This window comes from Oryx dammah, unplaced genomic scaffold, assembly GCF_014754425.2.
Source record: "Oryx dammah isolate SB20612 unplaced genomic scaffold, SCBI_Odam_1.1 HiC_scaffold_26, whole genome shotgun sequence".
In the NCBI taxonomy this organism is placed as follows: Eukaryota; Metazoa; Chordata; class Mammalia; order Artiodactyla; family Bovidae; genus Oryx; species Oryx dammah.
Genome location: NW_024070210.1, coordinates 89,355,760 through 89,382,712, shown reverse-complemented (window position 1 = coordinate 89,382,712; position 26,953 = coordinate 89,355,760). Strand labels below are relative to the sequence as shown.

Here is a 26,953-nt window from a genome sequence, read left to right as displayed (position 1 = left end):
TCTTCACAAAATAATTTTAATACTTTGTGCCTGAGCTAGCAGCATCTTGCACTGACATTCCTATACATACATAATAAGCATTTTTTCCAAGTACAAATGTTAAAAGCAGAGTAACTTAAGCAATTGTCTATACAAAGGTAAATAGACACTGTAGGTTATTTTTCTTCTTGAATCATTTTTGCTGCATAGTAAATTGCAATTACATGTCAGTATAATGTTACTGATCTATAGAATACACTTTGAACTGTGAGGTATGGCAACTCCCTATGAGAGAGAGCTAACATGTAAACCTGAATATTTTGAGTGATTTTTTTTTTTTTTAGCTGCCATGGATGGGTAAGACAAAAAAAATCCAGCATTCAAAGACCCTAGCAACTTATTTTTCTAATAAATAAAAAAAAATAAAATCTTTTAGTAATTTTCAGCTATTTCCTATCATTTTCTTATTGGAGCACTGATGAATGGACAAAAATATTGAGGTGAAGCTAAGTCTGTTATGGAATTATGGATTAAACAGTTATTAAAAAAAAAAAAAATCCGCCAGGTAACTGCTCATTTACTTTACATCAAGTTGAGATTTTTATATATATCTCTATATATGCATCCCAACTTTATAATTCAAGATTGCAGTTAAATACTTCTAAATTCACTTAAATTACCATGGTAATAAGACAATTAGAAACCTTATATTTTCTTTAAAAGGACATGCTTAACATTTTCTGATATTACTTCTAAACTCAGATGAAGCACAAAATCCTCCCAAAACAAATACACTGCTCTGAAAGTTAAGTGGTTGAAAGTTGGTAGCAAAAGCTATCATGGTTTAACATTTCCACCACAGAGTAGATACAAATAAACAAAGGTAACTGCTCTTTATACACCTGATACGAAATTAACACAGACCAATGGACTGAAATTACAAGGTAAAAATACTGCCATTCTAGTTGAATATTTTCAATATTTAAGTTTCATACTTTCAAAATGGACAATAAAGCAGTTTTCCTATGTTCTGATGTGACATTTTAAATTCTGTGCCCAGATTAATATTTAGTGCTTATAACTGGGTGCTGAGTCACTCATATATTATTCAAATATTCTATAAAATAAATCATGATGGTTGAATGTACTATAATTAGCTATCACAAAACATCAAAGGAAATAGAGAAATTATAGAAACGGAACCAAATAAAAAGAACAGGAAGAGCTACCAGAAGAACCAGTTGAACACTGGATGGAAGAATATACTCAAAAAAACCTTGCAGTGTTCTTATATAAAAGAAAAAATAAACTTTTTGTCCATATTAATTTGTACTCAAGAAAATGAAGTCCCTTTTTCTAGTGTCTGTGAGAGTCTTTACAGTGCTGGGCAGGCACTTTAGTGACAACATAAAAATTACAGTGATTAAAAGTGGAAAATTACCAAATATAATTCAATAACCAAACCTGTATTCTTGGCCAGACTACTAGAGAGGATATGTATATTTTAAGAAATTAATTTAGAAAATCTTAACTGCCTCATTTTTAAAACCTAAATGGACTATTATGAAGATTCTTTTAAGCAGTTTTTGTGGAAGGAGCATCATAGATTATTAGTTTGCAAAAGGGTCTTTGCTGACCTACCCAATAGTAATCTATATACAGGGAAGCTGTGTTATCTGGCACTTTTACCAACTGGAATTTCTGAACACTCAATGCAAATCTTGACTATACTAGACCACCACACCCAATGATACAACACACCAATCATACAACAGAATACAAGACCTCAAGGGACTGACAACAGGCTGTTTTTAGGGTGGTAAAATAGGGGAAGGGAAGAGAAATCAGAAGAAAACCACCTGCGTCAACAGAATTAACGCTTAATTAACAGCAGTTTTGATTCACTTCCACTCTCCTGTTATGCTGGATAAAAAAACTTATCCTGTATTATTTCACCTCAGGGAGGAAAGCAAAGTAGGTAAGTTGGTATAATAGGTTACCTTATGTGGTACCTCTTGGTACCAAAGGAAGGTATGGAAATCACTCTCATCAGTAAAGCACCTCAAGAGAGGACTGAGAAAAATGAAATACAAAGGAGTTTCATTTGTGCTACCCTAAATCATCAACTGTAAAAAGTTAAAACACTCCTCTCCTCCCCAACATCATACTTAAAATAGTAAAAATGTTTTTTAAGAACAATTTTTATATGTATAAATAAAAACATGGAGAACCTAGGATCCATAAAGTGACTTTGCTAATGCAAATTATGGGGGAAATTTGGATTAACTCAATGTAAAGAACTGATTACAACACTAATTTGTATACACTGAAGTCTTCCACAATCACTTTTCTACAAAAAATGCATCCTCAAAGAAAAGTTACTGTCTGAGCCAGAACAATCTCACAGAATCATTAAGACAACATAAAATGAAGGAGTAAATATTCCATATTCCAAATAATTTACTCAGGTTTCTTCAAGCCTTAAGACTTTCAGTTTAAATCAATTTATCGTTAAAAAAAATTATAGAAAAATGTTCAAATCTTTTCACTGTTCTACATACTAATTTAGAAGTCATAAGGATTTATTTACTTATTTTTTCTAATGAGGCAAGGCACTTTTCTTTTTTGGGCTTTGTTTAGGAAAAATAGTGCTACATTGGTTTATTATATTTAGAACCATTTTGGACAAAGTAAAAAGGCTACACGACTCCAAAAAGAAGAAACAACATTTGGCTTTTAAGAATGCTAAAGGAAAGTCACTTGAAAGTTTAAAACTCTCCTTGTATTTGTGAACATCTGGTATTATAAAGCAAACATTTTCCTTTGTTCATTAAACTTTTTCTTTCTATAGAATAAAATTAAGAAGGTAATAGGAAAGGAAGCAATACTTGGATCATGTTAAAATAAGGACAGTTGGCTGTCATGATTTAAAGATTATTAATAAGGGACCAAGAAGTTTAAAAAATTAAAAGATAAACTATTGAGTTATACTAAAAAAGAAATGTGGCAGATTCCTACATTTGTTAATGTTTCTGTAAGAGGCTCCATCATAAAATTGAACTGTAAAATTATTTTAAAAATGTAATATGTAGAACATAAAATGAATTTTTAGCAAACTTTAGGAAATTCTTTTGTTATAAATTACCCAGATTTTATAAACAAATCCCCCTAACTTGCATTTTGTTTAAAGTAACAACTTTATATCATACAAATAAATTTCAAGTATGAAAAGTGCATTATTGCAATAATACCTCTTTGCAAGTCCAAAATTCTTGGTTTATAATAAAACTGTAACGAATTTAAAAAAAAAAAAAAAGGAGTGAAACCATCAGTGCCATCTATTGCAGAAGTCCAACATCTTAAAATGTTGCTCAACAAGTCGCAGAGAAACACGTCTGGAAGCAACACAGAATTGAAAAGAAACTACTTGTGTTTTTACCATTTTACATTATTACTGTCTGTAGTATTTTTCTCCTCAAATAGAAATTCACATCCTCTATAATGTTGCTCTTGAATCAGCCATTCTGTGCAGCTGCCACTTGCATGTTTCCAAAATCATCTTCTTCTTCATGTGTTCTCTTCAAACTGCCTAAAAGTTATTGCATGAACATAACATATGGTATAATGGTAACTTAAATTCATTCATTAGAATGTTACAGCTAGGAAAGGCTTCATTTTTCATGAAGTGTTATCATGTATATGACAATGAAAATTTCATGACTGAATTTTTAGTAAACCTCTGTACTGATAAAATAGTTTTGTTACAAATTACCCAAAGAACTTAGTATCTTCGTGACACTGTCCCTCTTAATAATTATTAAGGTATTTTATATAATGAACATTAATTTTTAAAATAACAGTTCATAAATGTTTGGTTACCATTTTACGGGCATCCATCATAAACATGTGACTCAGAACATTATTTATGAACTTCATATAACTTTATGAAGTTATAATTTGTATAATTTTATTTTGTAGATGTAATTATCCTTTTGCTTTCACAGATGCTGTCAAAAATGTTTTTCCAGTGAAACTGATTGTTACCAACAAGTGTAGAACCGGAAGGAAGGCAAGTAGCAGATAAGAGAATTTCTTTTATCTACTCCTCATATCACAGTCTGCTAGTACAGAAATTTCCCACACAGAGTATGTGTGGGATTGTACATGCCCAACAATCATAATCAAGAAATTTGAGTCTCAATGGAGGAAAACTTTAGGGAACAACTGAACTGGTAAAGGGTTTGCTGCATTATCTGCCAAATAATTACATCACCTCAAACTTATGCCCTAAAAGTTGTGCTAAATCATGGTTAATAATGTTAGTCCAGAGGGTGGATTGGATTCCAATGGGAAACTAGTATTTCACTATAAGATTAATAAGAAAAGAACAGAAATATAGTACTGATGGAATAAAGAAGAAAATATGCTAGTCATTAAAATAAGTCTAAATGTGTGCGTACGTGCTAAGTTGCTTCAGTTGTGTCCGATCTTTGTGACTCTACAGACTGCAGCCCACCAGGCTCCTCTGTCCATGGCATACCGGAGTAGGTTGCCACAGCCTCTTCCAGGGGAATCTTCCTGACCCGGGGACTGAACTCGTGCTTCTCATGTCTCCTGCACTGGCAGTTAGGCTCTTCACCATTAGCACCACCTGGAAAGCCTTAAGTCTAAACACAGCTGTTACAGCAGATTCAGATGCAGTGCTACATCTGCATTCGACTCGAGGTTGAGAGACATCGGTAACTAATCCAAGGCAGAAAGTGAGGAGGTACAGATAAAGCTCTATGGTGGACAAACTAGAAATTACTGGAAGGATAAGTTAATCATCATGTTTTCTTGAGGCAATGACATCTGAACCAAGTTTTTATGGAGACTGGATATGATGCTTTCTAGGTGGAGAATAGAAGGCACATAGGAAAGCATTAGTAGCTCAGTTTTCTGCAGTGCATATATAGAGGTACATTCAGAGATACAAATAAAGATCAAAAGGGCCTTTAATTACTATCTATGATGTGTTTGCTTCAGTAAAAAATTAAGCCAATGAAGACTTTTACACAAGAAGAAAACCACTATTAGAATTATCTTTCATGAAAATATGTCTGGCCACAATATATGGAACACTTAGGATGGGAGGCCAATACAGACGTGAACTATACTGAGATTAAAGGTATTATAAAAAGAAAGAATTTTTGTTACTGAAGAAACAGACCCTCCCATTTTGGAAAATGATTACACAGAAGGTGCAAACTAAAGAGTCAATGACAACTAGGAAATTTAAGCTTGAAGAGTGGTTATATAGTTTCATCACTAAGGAGGTATAATATAGTGCTGGACTTGTGCATGAGATCACCAGTGTTCAATTTCTAGATCCAACACTAACCAGGTATGTAACCTATTTTTCCTAACTTAAAAGGCTGTTGCTGCAAATAAGACTGAAAGGAACTCTGGGAGAGGAAAATAATAAAGTAATAAATTCCATGAATGCTCTAATAAAAAGAAAGGAGACAAAAAAGGGTAGCAAGGTCTTGGAGAGGAATGTAAAAGTTAAAAGATTTTGAGAGCAAGCCTGGATCATTAAATGGGGGAGGAAACACTCTAAAATAGGGAAGAAAAAAGGACAAATATTTATGGCAAAAGAGAAACTGAGTCACCCTGCTTTCACTTAGTAGCCACGTTTTATTTTCAATAAGATCACCTAAGTGTATTTAGGGCCTCTGGTACCACAGCCCTCTTATTATTTTAATCTTTGCAACACAGTTATACTACTTATTGTGGAGAAGGGAATGACAACCCACTCCAATATTCTAGACTGGAGAGTTCCATGGACAGAGGAGCCTGGCGGGCTACAGACCATGGGTCACAAAGAGTTGGACACCACTGACACGTTCACTTTAAACTACTTAAAGATTTAAAGCTCAACAAAATGGTAAGCTCAGTATAATACATAATTAATTATAAAATTAAAATTTCATATTATTTTAATTCAATAGCCCATCCAAAAGTTTCTAAACAATTTAAATTGCTCAGTGTAACTTGCTAATGAGTGACAGATGCGTCTTCTCTTCTACTTTTCATATCATCTATCTCCCCAAATTGCTCCAAAATGAAAAAATCCTTACCTGTGGAGCCAGAATGAACAGATAACGACCTTTCTATCTGAAGTGGTGACATCATCTGTATTGTTAATTTTGCTAGGTAGATGGCTTCATATTCCTAGAAAAGATTTTAATTAACTTGAATATACATTTAAATTCTTGGATACCCAAAACAAAATGAAATTTAAAAAGTGGTTAATGCATGCATTACTGGTACTCTTAGTTTATACTGAAAACTCCAATGCCATGTGGCTATAACAGAAATGCTTAAAATTCCTATATTATAATTTCACATATACTGATGAGACTATAAATTAAATCAAGCCAACAGCCTGCACCAGGGTATCACACACTGAACTAGCAATCAGTACATATTCTCTGCCACTGGGGCAGATCTCTGACTTAAGAAAATGAAATAAAATATTAAAAAATCAGACTAATATAAAGCACTTAATGGATTCAAGTATATTCAGTTCAGTTCAGTCACTCATTGTCTGACTCTTTGTGATCCCATTGACTGCAGCACGCCAGGCTTCCCTGTCCATCACCAACTCTTGGAGCTTGCTCAAACTCATGTTCATCGAGTTGGTGGTGCCATCCAACCATCTCATCCTCTATCGTCCCCTTCTCCTCCCGCCTTCAATCTTCAAGCATATATCTGGTTCAAGTATATATCTGGTTCTAATTTCTTAAAATCAACAGTCCTCTACTTCCAGTTAAAGATGAAATAATAAAGGCATTCATGTACCTTCTTTCCTTAAAGGGAAGAGATAGAACAAGATATACAGAGAACTCCTGATTTGATGAAACTACAAAACATTGATAACCATGAATATGAGAAAGAAAAGTAAGGAAAAAAGAACAGTGCCTACCTTTATGACAGGAGAAAGAGAATTATAATTAGCAAGAGGCCTCGAGGACTTTTGGAATTCTGGAAAATGTTCAATTTCATTATCTGGATGGTAGTCACATGGATGTTTGTTTACACTTTATGCACTTACGTATGTGTATTATATTTCACAATAACATTAAAAAAATGGATCCAGACTAAGCTATGCACAGAAGATACCTGGCTGCATACATCAAAGTGGATACAATTTAGAGTTCTCCACAAAGGTGGCAGACCTAAGACAAATCTTAGAAGCCCTTGCATAGTATGAAGTATGTGTGGGTCTATCAAGGAAAATGTGAACATCCACATCTGGCATTTTTGCAGGAAGCAAGCCTGGTAGAGGAGAAACTGTTGCCAAGCATCTGCTAATCTTGGTCAGCTAAAAGTAAAAACTAAATCACTAATTCTCAGGCCTGACTATACCTGAGGATCACCTGAAAAGTCTTAAAACCAGTGTATATTTACTCAGCTTACCCTTCTCCTTGGCTGCCCCCTGTCAGTGATTCTCATTTAATGGTATGGGTAAACTTCCCCAGGTGATTCCAATGTGCATGTAGTATTTATGAACCTAAACAAGAAAAACCTGTGACAGAGGGGCTCTTTTTCTCCACTCACTGAGTAGAGTCATACTACTGGAAAAAACTGTTGGTGAGAAAGTCTTCCAAAACAACTGGGAAAATTTAAGCTGCCTATATTTCCCAATCTCTTCCCACAACTTTATTATTGGGAAAATGGCTTATCTAAGAAGAACATCTCCAGTTCAAAGATGACCAATAATCAAAAAGGAACCAATAGAAGTCTTATGTAAAGGTGTTTGTAAGGGGAAAAAAGCAACATTATAACCAAAGCCCATATATGAAGAAAACTGCATGAAAATTACACAAGGCAGGTGAAAATTGTGAATAATTCTCCATAAAAATCAATGAGATATGGCATTTCTGAAACAAGTTCAAAGAAGAAATAAAAGGACTCATGGAAGAAATGTAACCATGAAAGAGATGACATAACTCTTAGAGCTCAATAGAAAAACAGAAAAAAGAAAATAAACCACAAAAATAATGACTGTAAGAGAATCAACAAAGAGGAGAACAGACCATACCATGCAATTCTAGCACATTATTAATGTACCCTTTTCTCCTGGATTGTTCCCAACAGCACATAAATATGCCCTTTCCTACCATGTTAGAAAACAAACAAAACGCCCCTCTTAATCCTAGTTTCCCCTCCAACTACTGTTTTTCTGTTTTCCCCTTTTAATTCCTGGAAATATCTATTCTTGCTGTTCACATTCCTCTCTTCCCATTAAGCTTATACTCCCCATTCCACAAAAACCTGTTTGTCAAGGACACTTCATGCTCCTACCCAATGTCAGTTCTCAGCCTTTAGTTCAGTTCAGTTGCTCCGTCGTGTCCAACTCTTTGCGACCCCATGAACTGCAGCACGCCAGGCTTCCCTGTCCATCACCAATTCCCAGAGTTCACCCAAACTCATGTCCATCGAGTCGGTGATGCCATCCAGCCATCTCATCCTCTGTTGTCCCCTTTTCATCCTGCCCCCAATCCCTCCCAGGATCAGAGTCTTTTTCAATGAGTCAACTCTTCGCATGAGGTGGCCGAAGTACTGGAGTTTCAGCTTTAGCGTCATTCCTTCCAAAGAAGGAATGGTCTGTTCTCCTCTTTGTTGATTCTCTTACAGTCATTATTTTTGTGGTTTATTTTCTTTTTCTATTGAGCTCTAAGAGTTATGTCATCTCTTTCATTGTTACATTTCTTCCATGAGTCCTTTTATTCTCTTTTAGAATGGACTGGTTGGATCTCCTTGCAGTTCAAGGGACTCTCAAGAGTCTTCTCCAACACCACAGTTCAAAAGCATCAATTCTTTGGTGCTCAGCTTTCTTCACAGTCCAACTCTCTCATCCATACATGACCACAGGAAAAACCATAGCCTTGACTAGATGGATCTTTGTTGGCAAAGTAATATCTCTGCTTTTGAATATGCTATCTAGGTTGGTCATAACTTTCCTTCCAAGGAGTAAGCGTCTTTTAATTTCATGGCTTCAGTCGCCATCTGCAGTGATTTGGGAGCCCCCAAAAATAAAGTCTGACACTGTTTCCACTGTTTCCCCATCTATTTCCCATGAAGTGATGGGACCAGATGCCATGGTCTTCATTTTCTGAATGCTGAGCTTTAAGCCAACTTTTTCACTCTCCTCTTTCACTTTCATCAAGAGGCTTTTTAGTTCCTCTTCACTTTCTGCCATAAGGATGGTATCATCTGTATATCTGAGGTTATTGATATTTCTCCCAGCAATCTTGATTCTAGCTTGTGCTTCTTCCAGCCCAGCATTTCTCATGATGTACTCTGCATATAAGTTAAATAAGCAAGGTGACAGTATACAGCCTTGACGTACTCCTATCAACCTTTGAAACAAAGGATCATCTCCTACTCTTAAAATGCCTTCTTCACTTGACTTCCCAAGCACCAGACCACCCTGGTTTTCTTCCCAACTCTTTGGCCACTCTTTTCAGCCTCCTCTGCTGATTCCCCATCTCCCCAATCTCTACATGTTGGGAGTACATTAAGTTTCTGTTTTTGAAATCCTTCTCTACCCACACTCCCTTCTCTGGTGATCTCACTCAGTTTTAAAGCTTTCAATAGCATCCATATACCGAAAACCCCTAGATATAAGGTTCTTTCTCATGAACTCCAGGCTTATGTGCAGAACTGCCCACTATCTAATAGCTCTCTTAACCCTAACATGACCAAAAAGTCTCGATTTTATTCCCTTCAAATTTCACGCAGTTTCTTCTATACAAGAAAGCAACAGTTCCTCTTCCAGCTGTTCAGACTAAAAGGCTTAGAATCATCCCAGTCTCTCTTCTCCAATCCAACAGCAAATTCTGTAAGCTATACTGTCAAGTAAATCCAGAATCTGATCTCTTTTCATCAACAATCACTTTCGTCTAAATCTGTATTCTCTCGACTCCCTCCCATCACTCCATAGCCTTGTAACTCATGTACTTGCTTCTGCCCTAACCCCAACAACCCTTACAGTATATATACATGGTATACTACATTTAACACAGATGACCCAGTTATTCCTTCACTTAAAAGTCAAAGGCCTTATTTATAATGGCCTATAAATGCCTATCACGTGGCCCCTTACCTCCCAGGTTTAAACTATTATTACTATTCATTTGCTCACTCTGTTGCAGCTATACTGACCTCCTCACACTTCTTGAAAATACTATGCATACGCCCATCTCAAGGCACTTGCACATATTCCCTCTATCTAGAATGCTTTCCCCCAAGTATCAAAATAGCTCATTCTCTTAATTTCTTCAGGTCTTTGGTCAAATAACATTTTTGCGATAAGGCCTTTCCTGATCACCTTTCAAAAATGCAATTAATGCCATACTTCTTTATATGACCTTAATGGCTCTCTTATTTTTCTCTGTGACCTATTACCATATGATCTACTACTTTTGTGTTGTTGTAGTTTAGTCATTCCGTCATGTCTGACTCTTTGTGACCCAGTGGACTGTAGCCCACCAGGCTCCTCCGTCCATGGGATTTCTCTGGCAAGAATACTGCCATTTCCTTCTCCATGACCTACTATATTTTAGTTTGCTGTTGCTTAGTCGCTCCAGTCGTGTCTGACCCTGTGCGACCCCATAGACGGCAGCCCACCAGGTTGGCTTACTGTCTATTTCATTAAAATACATTTTATGAAGTCAGGGATTTCTGTTTTGTTCTCTGCTTTACTGCCACTGCTTATAACAATGTCAAATAAACATCTGATGAAACAACAAAGCATGGGAAAGGAAAGAAAAGCTTGCCAAAAATCAAGCCAAAAGACAAAAAAACAAAGTTGAAAATAATTACAGAGAAAATGGTAGATATAGAAGAAAAAAAAGAAAACAATATAAAATATGTCTCTGGAAGAAAAAAAAAAGGAAGTGAAAAAGAACAACAATAGCCAAATACACATCAGAAGAAAACTTTCTGTATAAGGGAAGATATGAATCTCTAAGTGGTAGGGCATATTATAACTAAAAGGAAATTAATATAGAGCAATCAAAAAGATATACTTAATAAAGCATCCTATGCTCATCCAGACAACACCTCCTCCTCCCAATCAAGTCTTCTAAGAGGGAGGAGTTTTAAAAATTAGTCTACCTTCAGACTTCTCTGATGCTGCTAAGTCACTTCAGTCGTGTCCAACTCTGTGCAACCCCATAGACGGCAGCCCACCAGCCTCCCCCATCCCTGGGACTCTCCAGGCAAGAACACTGGAGTGGGTTGCCATCTCCTTCTCCAACTCATGAAAGTGAAAAGTGAAAGGGAAGTTGCTCAGTCCGACCCTCAGCGAGCCCATGGACTGCAGCCTTCCAGGCTCCTCCATCCATGGGATTTTCCAGGCAAGAGTACTGGAGTGGGGTGCCACTGCCTTCTCCGTCAGACTTCTCTAGGGACAATTATTCAATGTCAGGTCTGTGTATAAACTCATAAGAGAAAAAGTATTAAAATTTTTGTAATCTAGCCAATTGCCATTCAAACATGAACACAACAGAGCTTCCCTGGTGGTCCAGTGATTAAGACTCCATACTTCCTCTGCTGCGGGCATGGGTTTGATCCCTGGTCAGGCAACTAAGATCCCACATGCCATGCAGTGTGGCCAAAACAAACGTAAGAGCAACAGAAAAACATTTTCCAAAATGCTAGGACTTGGTTTCCAAGAACTCTTCTTGAAAATAATGCTCAAACTCCAGGAGCTGAATAAAGAAGCTAGAATCCTATTTAGATATAGAACTCAGCATGAACAATGAGAAAATGTGGTTATAGCACAGAATGCAAATATTATAATTTGTAACAATGTAGGAAAGTAAAATCCAGGAAATGTAACAGGACATAGTTTAAGTGGATGATCCTATATTGCTAAGTAACCAAGAGGTATAATATTTAAATATTTTTAAAAGTGTAAGCGGTATCTCCTAAAAGAACTAAGATTAGTATCAACAAAACAGGTTGTGGAGGGGAAGGAGGAAAGTAGAGGTATATAAATTTTTATCTTTTATACTTGAAATCCATTGATAGTTACTTAAATGTGGTAACTCAAGCAACATATGTATATACTATAAAGTTAGATTGTGCCCATTAAGTAAACAACTTATAAATTTAAAAAGTACCAAAAGAATACAAATAAAAAATTCATCAATTTATAGTGAAAAGTATTTTAAGAGAAAGCATGATATGAAAATAAAATGACAGACAAAAGTGTATGTCATTTTTAGTACAAAAAAAGTGGGATAAATTCACCTATTAAAGAAAAATACAGGTAACAAATCAAAATAACAAAATCCACCCATAGGGCACATACAAGAAATGCATGTAAAACAAACTGATTTACAAAGGTCGAAAGAAAAGCAATGAAGAAACTCACAAGGGAAATGCAAACAAAAAAGGATCACAATATTAAGGTTAATTTCAAAGTAAAATAACTAGATAATAAACATATAACTACAACAAAGATCTAACTTGAATTTAATCTACCAAATAATGCAGCACTAAAATTGGCAAAGAAACTAGAGGAATTAAAGAAATAAACAGAAACAGAACAAAGCGAGTTTCAGTTCACCTCTAAGCCCCCAAAAGATGAAGTGAACAAATACAATGTATCTTCTGTATCCATGAATGCAGAACCCGCAATTACACAGAACTGACTATACTATGCCATTTTATATAAGATTTGGAATCCATGGTGAGGGAGTAGAGGGGTATGTGTGGCCCTGGAACCAATTCCTCACAGATATAGAAGGATGACTGCAGATTGAATTTTATGCCCTGAAAACAGAGAATATATCTTCTTTTCCAATAGTCATAATAACAACTGTTTATTACATCACAAAACATTTAAAATTTAGTTATATGATTTATAAAGAAAACTCTCAAATACTAAGTAAAATAAAATAAAAAGTGAAATGACAGAATATCGAGTTATAACAAGAATAAAAATGTTACATAGCAAAATCTATGTAGGATATGTAGAATATGGCTAAAGAAATGCTAAGAGGATAATTTACAGTCTTGAATTCTTACTGCTCAGACAGTAAAGGAGACCTGAGCTTGACCCCTGGGTTGGGAGGATCTCCTGGAGAAGGGAATGGCTACCCACTCCAGTATTCTTGTCTGGAGAATCCCAAGAACAGAGGGATATAGCCCATGGGGTTGCAAAGAGTCAGAGATGACTGAGCAACTAAGCATGCACCTGAGAAAATCCACAAAATAACAGCAGCAGCAGCAAAAACAACAAAAACCTAAGGAAAGCACAAAGCAAGAAGAAATTCAAATACAGAAAAATTATATAAACTAACCAGATCAAGGGGAAAAAGAAAGCACTGATATACAAAATTAGAAAAAAAGAATGAAAAAAATAACCACAGAAATTAGAAGATATCAAAAAATACAAAACATTATTTTCCTCAATTTTATCTCAAATCCAATGAAATTATATAGAAGATTATGAAACCATCCAAAGCGACCTAAACAGTCTACGAAAATCAGACCTAACCATTAACCAAATGAAGAAAGCTGTCCAAGAATTGGTTCACTCTCAAAATATATGAATGAATGAAATAATGAATAACTTAATTAAATTGAAAAAATCAAGGTCCAGTGATTTCACAGGTACTATATATATATATATATATATATATATATATATATATATATATAAAACATTAAGAAGCAGTTAACTCCAATCTAATTTACACTGTTCTAGAGCACTGGTGTCAGAGGTTAAAGTGTCTGCCTGCAATGTGGGAGACCTGGGTTCGATCCCTGCGTCAGGAAGATCCCCTGGAGAAGGAAATGGCAACCCACTCCAGTATTCTTGCCTGGAGAATCCTATGGACAGAGGAGCCTGGTGGGCTGCAGTCCATGGGGTCGCAAAGAGTTGGACACGACTGAGCAACTTCACTCACAGAGCACATAAAGAGAAGGCAAGTTTTCATTTTAAAAATGAGAAAACCATGACAGACACTCTAACCAGAAGATGGTAGTACAGAAAAAAAATTATAAACCAGTATCACTTATTCAACTAACTCCAAAATCTTAAAAAAAATTTTTTTTTTTGACAAACAGAATCTAGCAACACATTAATGGAATATAGTCTACCATAACAAAGTGAGATTCATTTGTGAATCAAAATGATTCAAAATTAACAAGTCCAACATAATGTGATTCAATTCACCATATTAATGACTTAAAGGAGTGAAACTAGTCATTTCATAAAAAATTGTTTTAAGTTAAAAATCAGTATCTATTTCTGATAAAAAACCTTTTAAATATGCACAAGCAAATACTCACTGAAACACACACACACAGTGCAATAATAAAAGCAATGAAATTGAAATCAAGAATAAAGTATGAATATCACATCACTATTACTTATCAAATTGTTCTGATACAATGACCATCAAAGTGAGAAAGAAAAAAAATTAGAAAAGAGGCAAAATTATTATGATTTGAAGATGAAAATGTAGGACAATCAACTAAAAAATTCTTTAGAATTGGTCCTAGAGTTTAGTAAGATTGCCAATTGAAAACATAAACAGCTTTCCTGTAAGCAAATAAGCAATTAGAAACATACTAGAAAGAAACTTGAAAAAACAATTTTAATTATAATGGAATAAAAGAAAATAGCTAGGAATAAATTTCATAAAAAATACATATATTTTGTACAATGAAAACTTTAAAACACTAAAGGACACAGAAATTGACTTGAATAAATGGAACACACTCTTAGAAACATACTCTTTGAAAAATTTAAAGGTGTCAATTCTTTCTGCACCCTTTCCAGTAAAGTTCACACCACAAAATATGTGTTAAGAACTTGGCAGGAAAATTTTGGAAAGAACATTAAGGAGGAAATCTTGATTAAATTACTTAATATAAGTAATACAGACATTTTACAAATATTATAGCATTTAAAACTTTGATACAAAGGCAGCAATAAGCAGATCAATGGAACAAAATACAAAGTCAGAAATAGACTCAAGTGCGGATTTAGAATTTGGTATATAATAAAAATGGCATTTCAAATCATTGGCTGTGCTGTGCTTAAGTTGCTCAGTCATGTCCAACTCTTTGCGATCCCATGCACTGTATGTAGCTCATCAGGCTACTCTGTCTATGGAGATTCTCCAGGCAAGAATACTGGAGTGGGTTGCCATGTCCTCCTCCAGGGGATCTTCCCAACCCAGAGATCAAACTCAAGTCTCCTGCATTGCAGGTGGATTCTTTACTATCTGAGCCAGGAGGGAAGCCTTCAAATCACTGGCTACAGATAAATTTTCTACAAAGAATCCTTACAAACCAATGAGAAAAAGATCAACAACCTATTAGAAAAATGGGCTAACTATAAGCAGTTGTCACTTTTACCACCATGACAACAATGATCCAAAAGTTTCATAAAACACTTTTGCTATTGGTATTGATTAGGTATGGGTAAGCAGGTACTCTTTGATTCCTGGAGTCTTTTTAAAGGCAATTTAGCAACATCAACTTTCAAATGCCGTCTGATCCAGCAATTCCACTCTGATCAATTATCTTACAGGTACATTCACATATGTAAGCAAAGATATACCTATCAGGACATTCTTTCCAATGTTGTTTAAAATCATGAAAGACTGGAAACAACTTAAAGCCCTATGTATAAGGAACTGGTCACATAAAACTGTGACACACACACACACAAATATTATGAAGGTAGAGCTACGTATGATCTTCAAGATATACTATTAAGGAGACTTACTTTTCAAGTATTCTTCTTAAGCATTACTGAATTTTTATTTTTTATCATGACTATTTTTTTCTTTTTAAAATGAAATAAAAACTAAAAGTGAATTAAAAATAAAAATGGATTTTCAGTTTCGGTTTTGCCCGGTGGATCGGCGGAGGCCGGGCTTGTGGGTGCCCAGAGTAGGGGTTCGGATCCCGGCCGTGAGATTTCTGATCATGATTGTTAAAATGAGTCTGCGGGAGCAAACACCCAGTGACTTCCTGAAGCAAATCATCGGGCAATCAGTCGTTGTGAAATTAAATTCGGGAGTGGATTATTGAGGGGTCCTGGCTTGCCTGGATGGCTACATGAATATAGCCTTGGAGCAGACAGAGGAGTATGTAAATGGACAGCTGAAGAATAAGTATGGGGATGCATTTATCTGAGGAAACAATGTGTTGTATATAAGTACACAGAAGAGGAGGATGTGAAGACACCAAGACACAGTACTTTTCATGCTGAGATATATTTTTTATCAAGTTTTTTGTTTCTTCTGTCATATAACTTTTCCTATTTTGTAACAGTTGGTGATTTTCCACTGACACATCATTGAGATAAATGTGTAAAATTGTGGATTTATGTAAAGAGTTCTTTCATATTTAAGTTGCAGTCATTTTTTTTCTTTTACCTCTATGTCAGTGTGCAGAAAGCAAAAAGATTTTTTTTTAAACTGGAAAGAAAATTTTTTTCTCCCTACATGGAAGTTTCCAAGCAATGCCATTTGATCTGACAGCTTTGCTTATGGGACTGACCGAAATGATGGATGTGAGGTTAATTAAAACACTGTAGAGATGGCAAAAAAATAAATAAAAATAATAAAAAATCAAATAAAAACGAAGTAAATTAAGTTTGGTAACTAACACATTTTGTAGTGCTCTTAATGTTTCAATGTAAGATTTATTCCTGCATAACTGGATGCAATCAGCCAGAGCACATTCTTTGACTTACGATTTTTCATCCTGGAAAAAATTAATCAGATAATCCACAGGTTTACTTTCTTTTTAGTGTATCTTCTACACATCAAAGTGTGAAAGAACATGGAGAAGATAAAGCATATAAAATAGAAAAAGCTGCTACATGTAACACACTTAGAACCAAACTTCTCTTATGCTTTGTATGTAATCAAAATAGAGGGAAAATGGAGGACACATCTAAGATCAACTATTTTACTTTAGATTTAACAATGTGCTTTTAATCCTTTTTTCCTTGTCAATGGCAGCTTTAAAAAAATACTTTTAAATAGATTTAAACTTGAACAAAGAAATTAGTCAGATTATGGCAATTTTTAAGTATTTACCACGTACTACAACTAAATTATAGGAATACAAGCTTTTAATTATCATATTTTCTGACTGCCTTATTGGAGAAGGAAATGGCAACCCACTCCAGTGTTCTTGCCTCGAGAATCCCAGGGACGGGGGAGCCTGGTGGGCTGCCGTGTATGGGGTCACACAGAGTCGGACATGACTGAAGTGACTTAGCAGCAGCAGCTGACTGCCTTAACGAGGAAAAATAGAGAAGTTACCTGAAGTTGATGGACAAATCCAGCATTAGGATTAATACAAAATCTTCTTTCTTGAACATAAGCAAATGCATCTCTGAAAACAAAAAAATAGGAAAACTAAGGCAGTAACATTATTTCATGAATTAATCTCAATTTTCCCAGAATTTATCTAAAGTAGGAACTTACCTAACAATTTACCTAAAACAGAAAATCATAATCAGACAGCTTGTACTACAGAGAGGTAGTGAACTGCAGTGGGAAAATCCTTTGCTTCCCAGCTGTGTTCTAGGGGATAGTTTTCAACTTCTCTAAGCTTTATTTTTTTCATATGTAAACTGGGGATCATAACAATTCCTATCTTTAAGCACTACTGTGAATATGGAAGACAGTAAGTAGAACATATCGTGTATAGCATGTGTCACACACACTACATGCTCAGATTTTATTACTGGTTAAATTAGAAACATATGGACTTCCTTGTGTTGCTGAGATAAAAGTATCCAGAAGAGTATCTGGCATCTGGCAGAGACCCAATAAATAGAAGTTATTTTCACTATTATTGCTGACATGGCACCAAATAATAATAAAAAAAAATAAAACAAAATCTACCAAGCATTAATCTTTACAATGAAATAAACACAAAAAGTTGTATTCAAATAATATTTAAGAACACCTTTAAGCAAACTTTTCCATTATAATTTTAAGACAAAAATACCAAATGAACTAAAAGATTTGAATGTCCACTATGTGTCAGGCATGTGGATCCAATGGTGAACATAGCTCAAATGGACACGGTTAATGGAGTACACAGCATAAGAACGAAAGGTTGATACAGGCATGTCATGTGAAGTTTCACTGGCCACATTTAGAATTATTAAGGATCAGAAACCTCTGAGAGCTTTTTAGGGTAAGGTGAAATATGATTTATCTTTTGAAACAATCGGTGTGAAGAACAGAACAGACTAGAGAAGGAAAGAAAACAGAAGACCACTAAAATGATAACCACTGGAAGAGCTTGTATTATGGAGATTAAATAATGAGACATGACTAGAGCTTGATTAGGGTGATTCAGTAATGAGAAAGAGCCAGAATCGAGGAATATTTTAGGACATAAAACAGAATTTGGTAATGGATTAGTCTGGGACATAAGTGAAAGAGTATCAATGACTACAGCAGATTTGTAACTTGTACAAGACACTCTAAGAAAGCAAATACTGTACATTGGCCAGCTTTGTTTTAGGGTGAAAAGCACATTAGCCTCTCTCTCCCTTTCGTCTATGCAATATGCTTGGAAAAGATGATTTTGCATAAAACAAATAATAAATTGTGAATAGACAATAAAACAATTCTTAAGCAATTTTTCACCCAACTACTGTTAAAGGAAAACATAATAAATTAACCTTTTAAACAAAGAAAGCAATTACATCTTTGTCTAATAAGAATTTTAAAACTTAGATTTCCTAGTAGTAAGCAACCAGTTTTCCATGGGTTACTCCAACTGTAATTATCTTGGGTTTTTAAAATAATAAAAGAACTAGCTTCATAAAGTAACAAAATAGCCCAAGTGGATCTACAAGGCAGACCAGCTACAGAGGTTAAGAGACTAATCACAGGATAAAAGAGCCTCATTATCAACCATAACTAGATGACAAAAATCAGGAGATTATTAACTTCCAGTGCCCAAATTGTCTCCATTAAGCTTCATTTCAATGAGAATTTAAACTGTGTCTAGGTTTCAGAATACTTTCTTACCTGTACTTCATTCCAAATGTTTCCATAATGTATGCAATAACAAAGGCAGCACTAAAGAGGGGGAAAATATTTTAGAAAAAAAAAACAGAAAACATACTCATTAATTAAATGCTGGAGAAAGAAAGATTATTGCTAACATCATACCTCCTGGAGATCCCTGCATTCCCATGGACAAGAACTTTTCCTGAAAAACAAGAAATAGTTATTCTGATAGAAAGATACCTGATGCAGCAGCTAAAATATACTGAAACCATGTATCATACCACAGTAAAATAAACCTTAAGCATTTTATGTATTCTGTATACACAACTTGGATACTTACTAATTTTCAAATCCTTGAATTTATTTATATTAACTGTGTGGACTCTACAATAGACTTTTAGAGTAAAAAGATTTAAAGCTGACAACATGAAAATAGTTCTATAGAGATATTTAAGAAAGTCTATCCAAATAAAATAAGTTTTGGGAAATTTGGAAGTCTATTATACATAATTATAATTTTCATATTCTTCATTTAAGACAAATACTAACTAAAAATTAACTATAATGAATAATTTCCTAAAAATAAACATAAGTTAAATGAAAGAAAAATTATTTACCTCCACTTTGTAAGCTCTCATCAATAAATTCTTTTGTCTGAAGGAAAAAGACAGTGTGTTATAATAAAATATATGGAGTAACATAAGCATAAAATACAAACATATATACATAGTGAAACAAAATATACTGAAAATATTTTCCTGCTAATTTATATGAATAAAAATTACCTTACATCAAAAATTTCCAAAATGCTACAGATATAATTGTTATAAGTTTAAATATTATTTTGCATTTAAGAAATCTGAAATATAATTTTTCAAATATTTGGAGATCATAAGAAAGATTTTAAAAATAGTCAATTTTCTTTAAAATACAATCCCACTATTTTCAGACATTACAAATAATAGCAGTATAGGAGAAAATCATGTTTCATTAAGTTTTAAAAGCACAATTAAGAAAGCTAATCATAAATATTAAATGATATTAAAATACTGTTACCTACCATGGGGAAAAAACGTATTATATTTTCAACCGGATTATCTGCAATATCCAAGACTAAATATCTGAAAATAGAATATTGTATGATTAAGCACACTTTCAGATAAAACTCTTCATATATAAAAAATACAAAAATTTCTTGACAACCATGAAAATAACTTTCAAAATATCATATTCCCAAGGACCAAGCCATATATTTTATAATGTTTGAAGGCACAGCAATTAAAGCCTTAAAGAACAGTTAATATATTAACATTTCTCTGATATGTATATTAAAAAAGTCTATCTTCTTAAAATAGAAAAATCATAAACAGGAAGAAATTTTCCTCTAGATCAAAGTAGACCTAGAAAATAAAGACAAAAATTGCCTATTTTCTCCTCTTTGTTATTCTTCTATTTCTAGCAACTTCCCTAAGACTAGAAGAGTTTTCTTTGGATGGCCCTGCCACCCTTCCTCACAACCCTACAGAGGACAATTCAGAGACAGACCAAAGCCTGAGAGAAAAAAACTAATGGAAATAGAATGCAGCAGTCTGACAGAGCCGTGAGTCAAACATTCATTGTTTGAACTAACCTACAACAGAGCAACAAGCAACCCAAAGACCGCCTGTCCTCAAATTTTACACCTTGAAAAACATTTAAAATAAGTCATTTCAATATACAAGCCTTATTTTATCTTGTGAAAAACTGCCATTTCTGGAAATCTGCTGGCAGTTCACAGTGGTTAGGACTCAGTGCTTTCACTGTTGGGGACAGGGTTCTATCCCTGGTTGGGGAACTAAGATCCTGCAAGCCTTGTCATACAGCCTCAACAACCACTCCCCTCACCCCACCTCCAGCCAAAAAACAAAGAAACTTCCATTTCTAATCTATCCAAGACCATCTGTTTATTAACACAACTTAGTTAAGTAATTGAGTTATAACATTAAAATGTAAAGTCATTATTGCTTTAATAATTACTTTGATGGTAGCAACTTCAATAAATTCAGGACTTATCACAGAGAAGCTATACCCAGGACATTTTGGCACTAAAAACAAAAATTAGAAAGGTACAGTATGGCACTTTAAAATTTAACACTGTCATTTTCTTTAATATATACAAGTCTAAATGTGTGTAGACATGATGCGCATGCATCGTGCACTGTAAATTGCTTCAGTTGTGTCCAATTCTCTGCCACCCTATGGACTGTAGCCCACCAGGCTCCTCTATCCATGGAGATTCTCCAGGCAAGGGTACTAGAGTGGGTTGCCATGCCCTCCTCCAGGGGACCTTCCTGACCCAGGGATCGAACCTGCGTCTCCTATGTCTCCGGCATTAGCAGGCGGGTTCTTTACCACTAGTGCCACCTGGGAAGCCCGTGTATACATGAAACATACGTAACACAAAAAATTTAGAAGGAAATTTAACAAAATGTTGAAGTCAAGCTCCTCTGGGTTGTGGAATTATGGATGGCTTTTTAAATATTTTTCTTGGTGTCATTCTGTATTTTCATAAATATGTATAAAGAACAAGTATATCTTCTGCAATTAGAAAAAAATCAATCTATTTCATTTTAGATTACATGCAATCCCCTTTTTAAAACTAATTTTCTTTAACTGAAAAATGTGTAGATCCCAGATCCTAAATTTCCCTTCCCAGAAGTAACCATTGTCAAGTTTCTAGTCTGTCAGTCCAGAAATTTCCTACACATCTGCAAGAATAATGCCTAATTACTGCACATACTTTAAACACTTTGAGAGCACACATGTGGCTCTGCACCTTGTTTCCTTCATGCAATAAATCATAAAGATTAGTCTATATCAGCACATACACAAATATTTCATTCTTTTTCATGACTACATAGTCTATTATGTATTCACACAATATAGAGTATCTTACACTGAGGGACATTCAGGTTGTTTTCATTTTTACAAAAATAAAGCAGAACATTAAAGACTTTTAACATATATGGTTTTATACAAATACTTCTAGAATGATATCCAAAGAAGAGTTAACAGTACCTGCCTCCTAGCTAGGGATAAATCAGGTAGCTGGGTTTAGGGAAGGAAAGAAATCCTTCCTCTCATACCTTTTTGACCCTTTGGTCTTTGTATCATGTGTAATATACGCTTTATTTTTTAAGTGAAGCCAAAATAAAGAACATTAAAAACCATCAGATGCTCAACCTAATCATTTTAAGATAAATGTGAAAGGCAAACTAAAACTACACAACACAATTTTTACTCCAGGAGATCATAAAGCTGAAGAGCAATTTACTCCAAATCAGGTGGTGAAGGGCCTTGCAATCAGACATGAAGCTACCAGCGAAGCCATGCAGGGCTAACCAAGACAGACAGGTCATAGTGAAGAGTGAAGAGTACTGACAAAATGTGGTCCACTGGAGGAGGAAAAGGCAAACCAGTCCAGTGTTTCTGTCAGGAGAACCCCACGGACAGTATGAAAAGACAAAAAGGTATGACACTGGAAGACGAGCCTCCAGGTTAGAAGATGTCCAATATGTTACTGGGGAAGAGCAGAGGGCAATTACTAATAGCTCCAGAAAGAATAAAGTGGCTGGGCCAAAGTGGAAATGACACTCAGTTGTGGATGTGTCTGGTAGTGAAAGTCAAGTCCAATGCCATAAAGAACAATACTGCATAGGAACCTGGAATATTAGGTCCATGAATCAAGGTAAACTGGACACAGTCAAGAAGGAAATGGCAAGATTGAACACTGACATCTTAGGAATCAGTGAACTAAAATGGACTGGAATGGGTGAATTTAATTCAGATGACCATTATATCAACTACTATGGGCAAGAATTCCTTAGAAGAAATGAAGTAACCCTCATAGTCAAAAAGAGTCCAAACTGCAGTACTTGGGTGCAGCCTCAGAAATGACAGAATGATCCTGCTTCGTCCCCAAGGCAAGCCATTCAACATCAGTAATCCAAATCAATGCCCCAACCACTGATATTGAATAAGCTGAAGACAACCAGTTCTACAAGGACCTGCAACACTTCCTAGAACTAACACCAAAAAAATGATGTCCTTTTCACCATAAGGGACTGGAATACAAAAGATACCCAGAATAACAGGCAAATTTGGCCTTGGAGTACAATATGAAGCATGGCAAAGGCTAGAAGAGTTTTGCCAAGAGAACACGCTGGTCATAGTAAACACCCTTTTCCAAAAACCCAAGAGATGACTCTACACATGGACATCACCAGATAGTTAACACCAAAATCATACTATGTTCTTTGCAGCTGAAGACAGAGAAGGTCTATACAGTCAGCAAAAACAAGACCTGGAACTGACTGTGGCTCAGATCACGAGTTCCTTATCGCAAAATTCAGGTTTAAATTGAACAAAGTGGGGAAAACCATTAGGCCATTCAGTTATGACCTAAATCAATTCCCTTATGAATATACAGTGAGGTGCAAATAGATTCAAGGGATTAGATCTGGTGGACAGAGTGCCTGAAGAACTATGGATGGAGGTTCATAACATGGTACAAGAGGCAGTAACCAAAACCATCTCAAAGAAAAAGAAATGCAAGAAGGAAAAGTGGTTGTCTGAGGAGGCTTTACAAATAGCTGAGGAAAGAAGAGAAGTGAAAGGCAAGGAAGAAAGGTATATCCAACTGAATGCAGAATTTCAGAGAATAGCAAAGAGAGGTAAGAAGGCCTTCTTCAATGAACAGTGCAAAGAAACAGAGGAAACAACAGAATGAGACAGACTAGAGATCTCTTCAAGAAAACTAGAGATATCAAGGCAACATTTCACACAACAATGGGCACGATAAAGGACAGGAACTGTAAGGACCAAACCAAAGCGGAAGAGATTTAAGAAGAGGTGGCAAGGATACACAGAAGAACTATACAAATAAGGTCTTAATAACCTGGATATCCACGATGCTGTGGTCACTCACCTACAGCAGGATATCCTGGAGTGTGAAGTAAAGTGGGCTAAGGAAGCATTACTAAGAACAAAGCTAGTAGTGTGTTTTAGTTGCTCAATTATGTTCAATTCTCTGAGACCCCATGGACTGCAGCCTGCCAGGCTCCTCTATCCATGGAATTCTCCAGGCAAGAATACTGGAGTAGGCTGCCATTCTTTTCTCCAGAGGATCTTCCCAACCCAGGGATCAAACCTGCGTCTCTTATATCTCCTGCTTTGGGAGGCAGGTTCTTTACCACTAGTGTCACCTGGGAAGCCCAAAGCTAGTAGAAGTGATGGAATTCCAGGTGAGCTATTTAAAACCCTAAAAGATGATGCTGTTAAAGTGCTGCACTAAATATGTCAGTAAATTTGGAAAACTCAGCAGTGGTCACAGGACAGTAAAAGGTCAGTTTTCATTCCAATTTCAAACAAGGGTAATGCCAAAGAATGCTCAAACTACCATACAATTGTGCTCATTTCACATGCTAGTAAGGTTATGCTCAAAATCCTTCATGCTAGGCTTAAACAGTATGTGAACTGAGAATTTCCAGACATACACGCTGGATTTAGAAAAGGACACGCTGGATTTAGAAAAGGCAGAGGAACTGGAGATCAAATTGACAACATTTACTGGATCATGGAGAAAGCCAAGGGAGTTTCAGAAAAAACATCTATTTCTACTTCTTTTAAATTTTGACTGTGTGGATCACAGCAAACTGTGGAAAATTCTTGAAGAGATGGGAATACAAGACCACCTTACCTGCCTCCTGAGAAACCTGTATGTAGGACAAGAAGCAATAGTTAGAGATGGACATGGAAAAGCTGATTGGCTCAAAACTGGAAAAGGAAACAAGGCTGTATACTGTCACCCTGATTATTTAACTTATATGTATACTACATCAAGTGAAATGTGGGGCTGGATGAATAACAAGCTGGAATCAAGATTGCCAAGAGAAATGTCAACAATCTCAGATATGCAGATGATACCACTCTAATGGCAGGAAGTGAAGAGGAACTCAAGGGCCTGTTAATAAGGGTAATAGAGGAGAGTGAAAAAGTTGGCTTAAAACTCAACATTCAAAAAACTAAGATCATGGCATCCAGTTCCATCATTTCATGGCAAACAGAAGGGGAAAAAGTGAAAGTAGTGACAGATTTTATTTTCTTGGAGTCCAAAATCACTGCATGGTGTGGTGACCACAGCCATGAAATTAAAAGACACGTGCTCTTTGGAAGAAGAGTTAAGACAAACCTAGACAGTGTATTAAAAAGCAAAACCATCATTTTGCTGACAAAGGTCCCTATAGTCAAAGCTATGGTTTTTCCAGTAGTTATATACATATATGAAAGTTGAACCATAAAGAAGGCTTAGCGCTGAAGAACTGATGCTTTCTAATTGTAGTGCTGGAGAAGACTCTTGAAAGTCCCTTGGACTGCAGGGAGATCAAACCAGTGAATCCTAAAAAACCTCAATCCTGAATATTCATTGGAAGGACTGATGCTGAAGCTGTTATCTCCAATACCTTGGCTACTTAATGCGAAGAGCTGACTTACTGGAAAAGACCCTGATGCTGGGAAAGATTGAAGGCAAAGGGACAGGGGGCAGCAGAGGATTAGATGGTTAAGATAGCACCACTAACTCAATGGACATGAATTTGAGCAAACTCCAGTAGACAGTGGAGGACAGGGCAACCTGGTGTGCTACAGTCCATGGACTGCAAAAAGTCAGACATGAACTAGCAAATGAACAAGATTGGAAAAAATTAAAAATATTTTATAATTCTATCTGAGAGAGATACCAAGGAAGGAGTCACTGTCATTCACTTTGCACTAGGAATGCAAACTGATGCAACTCACTGGAGGGCAATTTGTAACATCTATTAAAATTTAAATGCTCACATTCTTTAATCCAGTCATACTACTACAAATTTATCCTATTGATATATTCACATATGAATTAAATGACATAGAGGGATAGTCACTATATTAGCAAAAGTCTGGAAACAATCTAAATGTCTAACAATAGGAGATAGTTTGAACAGATTTTAGTAGAGTAATACAATAGATTACTGTCTACTTAAAAAGCATAACACAGGAGTTCTCTGGTGGGCTAGTGGTTAGTATTCCAGGCCGTCACTGATGTGGCCCAGTTGGTCAGGGAACTGAGGTTCTACCAGTCTGAAGATGCAATGAAGAGAAAAAAAAAAAAGAGAGAGAGAAGAATGTAGCTAAGTAATAATATGAAGCAATCTCCAAAATATGTAATTTTTTAAAAAAGCCTAAGTTGATCTGTGAATATATATGTAACTTAACTCCAGAAAGATACTCAAAAAGAAGTTACAATGGATACCTGTAGTGAGGGGAACTGACTATTTATAGGACAGGAATAGGGAAACTATTTTTCAGTACACATTCTTTTGAACATTTAGAATTCTACATTATGTGCATAAATTACTTATTTAAAATATTTTAAGGGAAATTTATTCTTTAATTGATGTACTGTATGACCCATCTTTATAAGACATATATATACAAAGTCCAATATAATAAAATCAACTTAAAATAAAAACATTACATGTTTGATACCCATAACATTTTTATATGTTATATCAACAATTCTTACCTAAATAACTGTTGAAAGTTGGGTTTAATAAAGTTTGCTTCAATATTTTGTCGTATACATATTATATGAGTTATTCCATGTTTCTGTAGTATAGGTAGCTATTTAAAAAAAGAGAGAAATAGTTTGAAATACAAAACTTCATCTTACTGTAACAGAGATTTGAAAATGCACAGGACTCAACTTTATAGTTAATACAGCCACATCTGAGCTTTAAATACAGGGAATCAAAGCTAATTTCATAACAACATGCTTGAAGTCATCAGCAAAATATTTCAATGATTCAAGATAAACACACTACATGTTCTCA

At 35.3% G+C, this 26,953-nt stretch overlaps 1 protein-coding gene and 1 pseudogene across 2 annotated transcripts in view; one reads left to right on the top strand and one right to left on the bottom strand.

Annotated features, from left to right (window-relative positions):
* The window catches only part of STYX (serine/threonine/tyrosine interacting protein), a 47,636-nt gene continuing 20,683 nt past the window's right edge, over positions 1-26,953 (bottom strand). Inside the window, exons 4-11 of one of the 2 annotated variants that reach the window (XM_040225868.1) lie at positions 26,647-26,744; positions 20,107-20,167; positions 19,664-19,700; positions 19,209-19,248; positions 19,065-19,115; positions 17,334-17,406; positions 6,099-6,192; positions 1-3,568 (exon numbers count right to left, since the gene is read on the bottom strand). In XM_040225868.1, coding sequence (XP_040081802.1) covers positions 3,495-3,568; positions 6,099-6,192; positions 17,334-17,406; positions 19,065-19,115; positions 19,209-19,248; positions 19,664-19,700; positions 20,107-20,167; positions 26,647-26,744 — 528 coding nt within the window. In that variant the 3' untranslated portion in view covers positions 1-3,494. The remainder of the gene's footprint in view (positions 3,569-6,098; positions 6,193-17,333; positions 17,407-19,064; positions 19,116-19,208; positions 19,249-19,663; positions 19,701-20,106; positions 20,168-26,646; positions 26,745-26,953) is intronic. The other variant, XM_040225869.1, reaches the window with a different exon arrangement.
* On the top strand, positions 15,924-16,323 carry LOC120852565 (annotated as a pseudogene).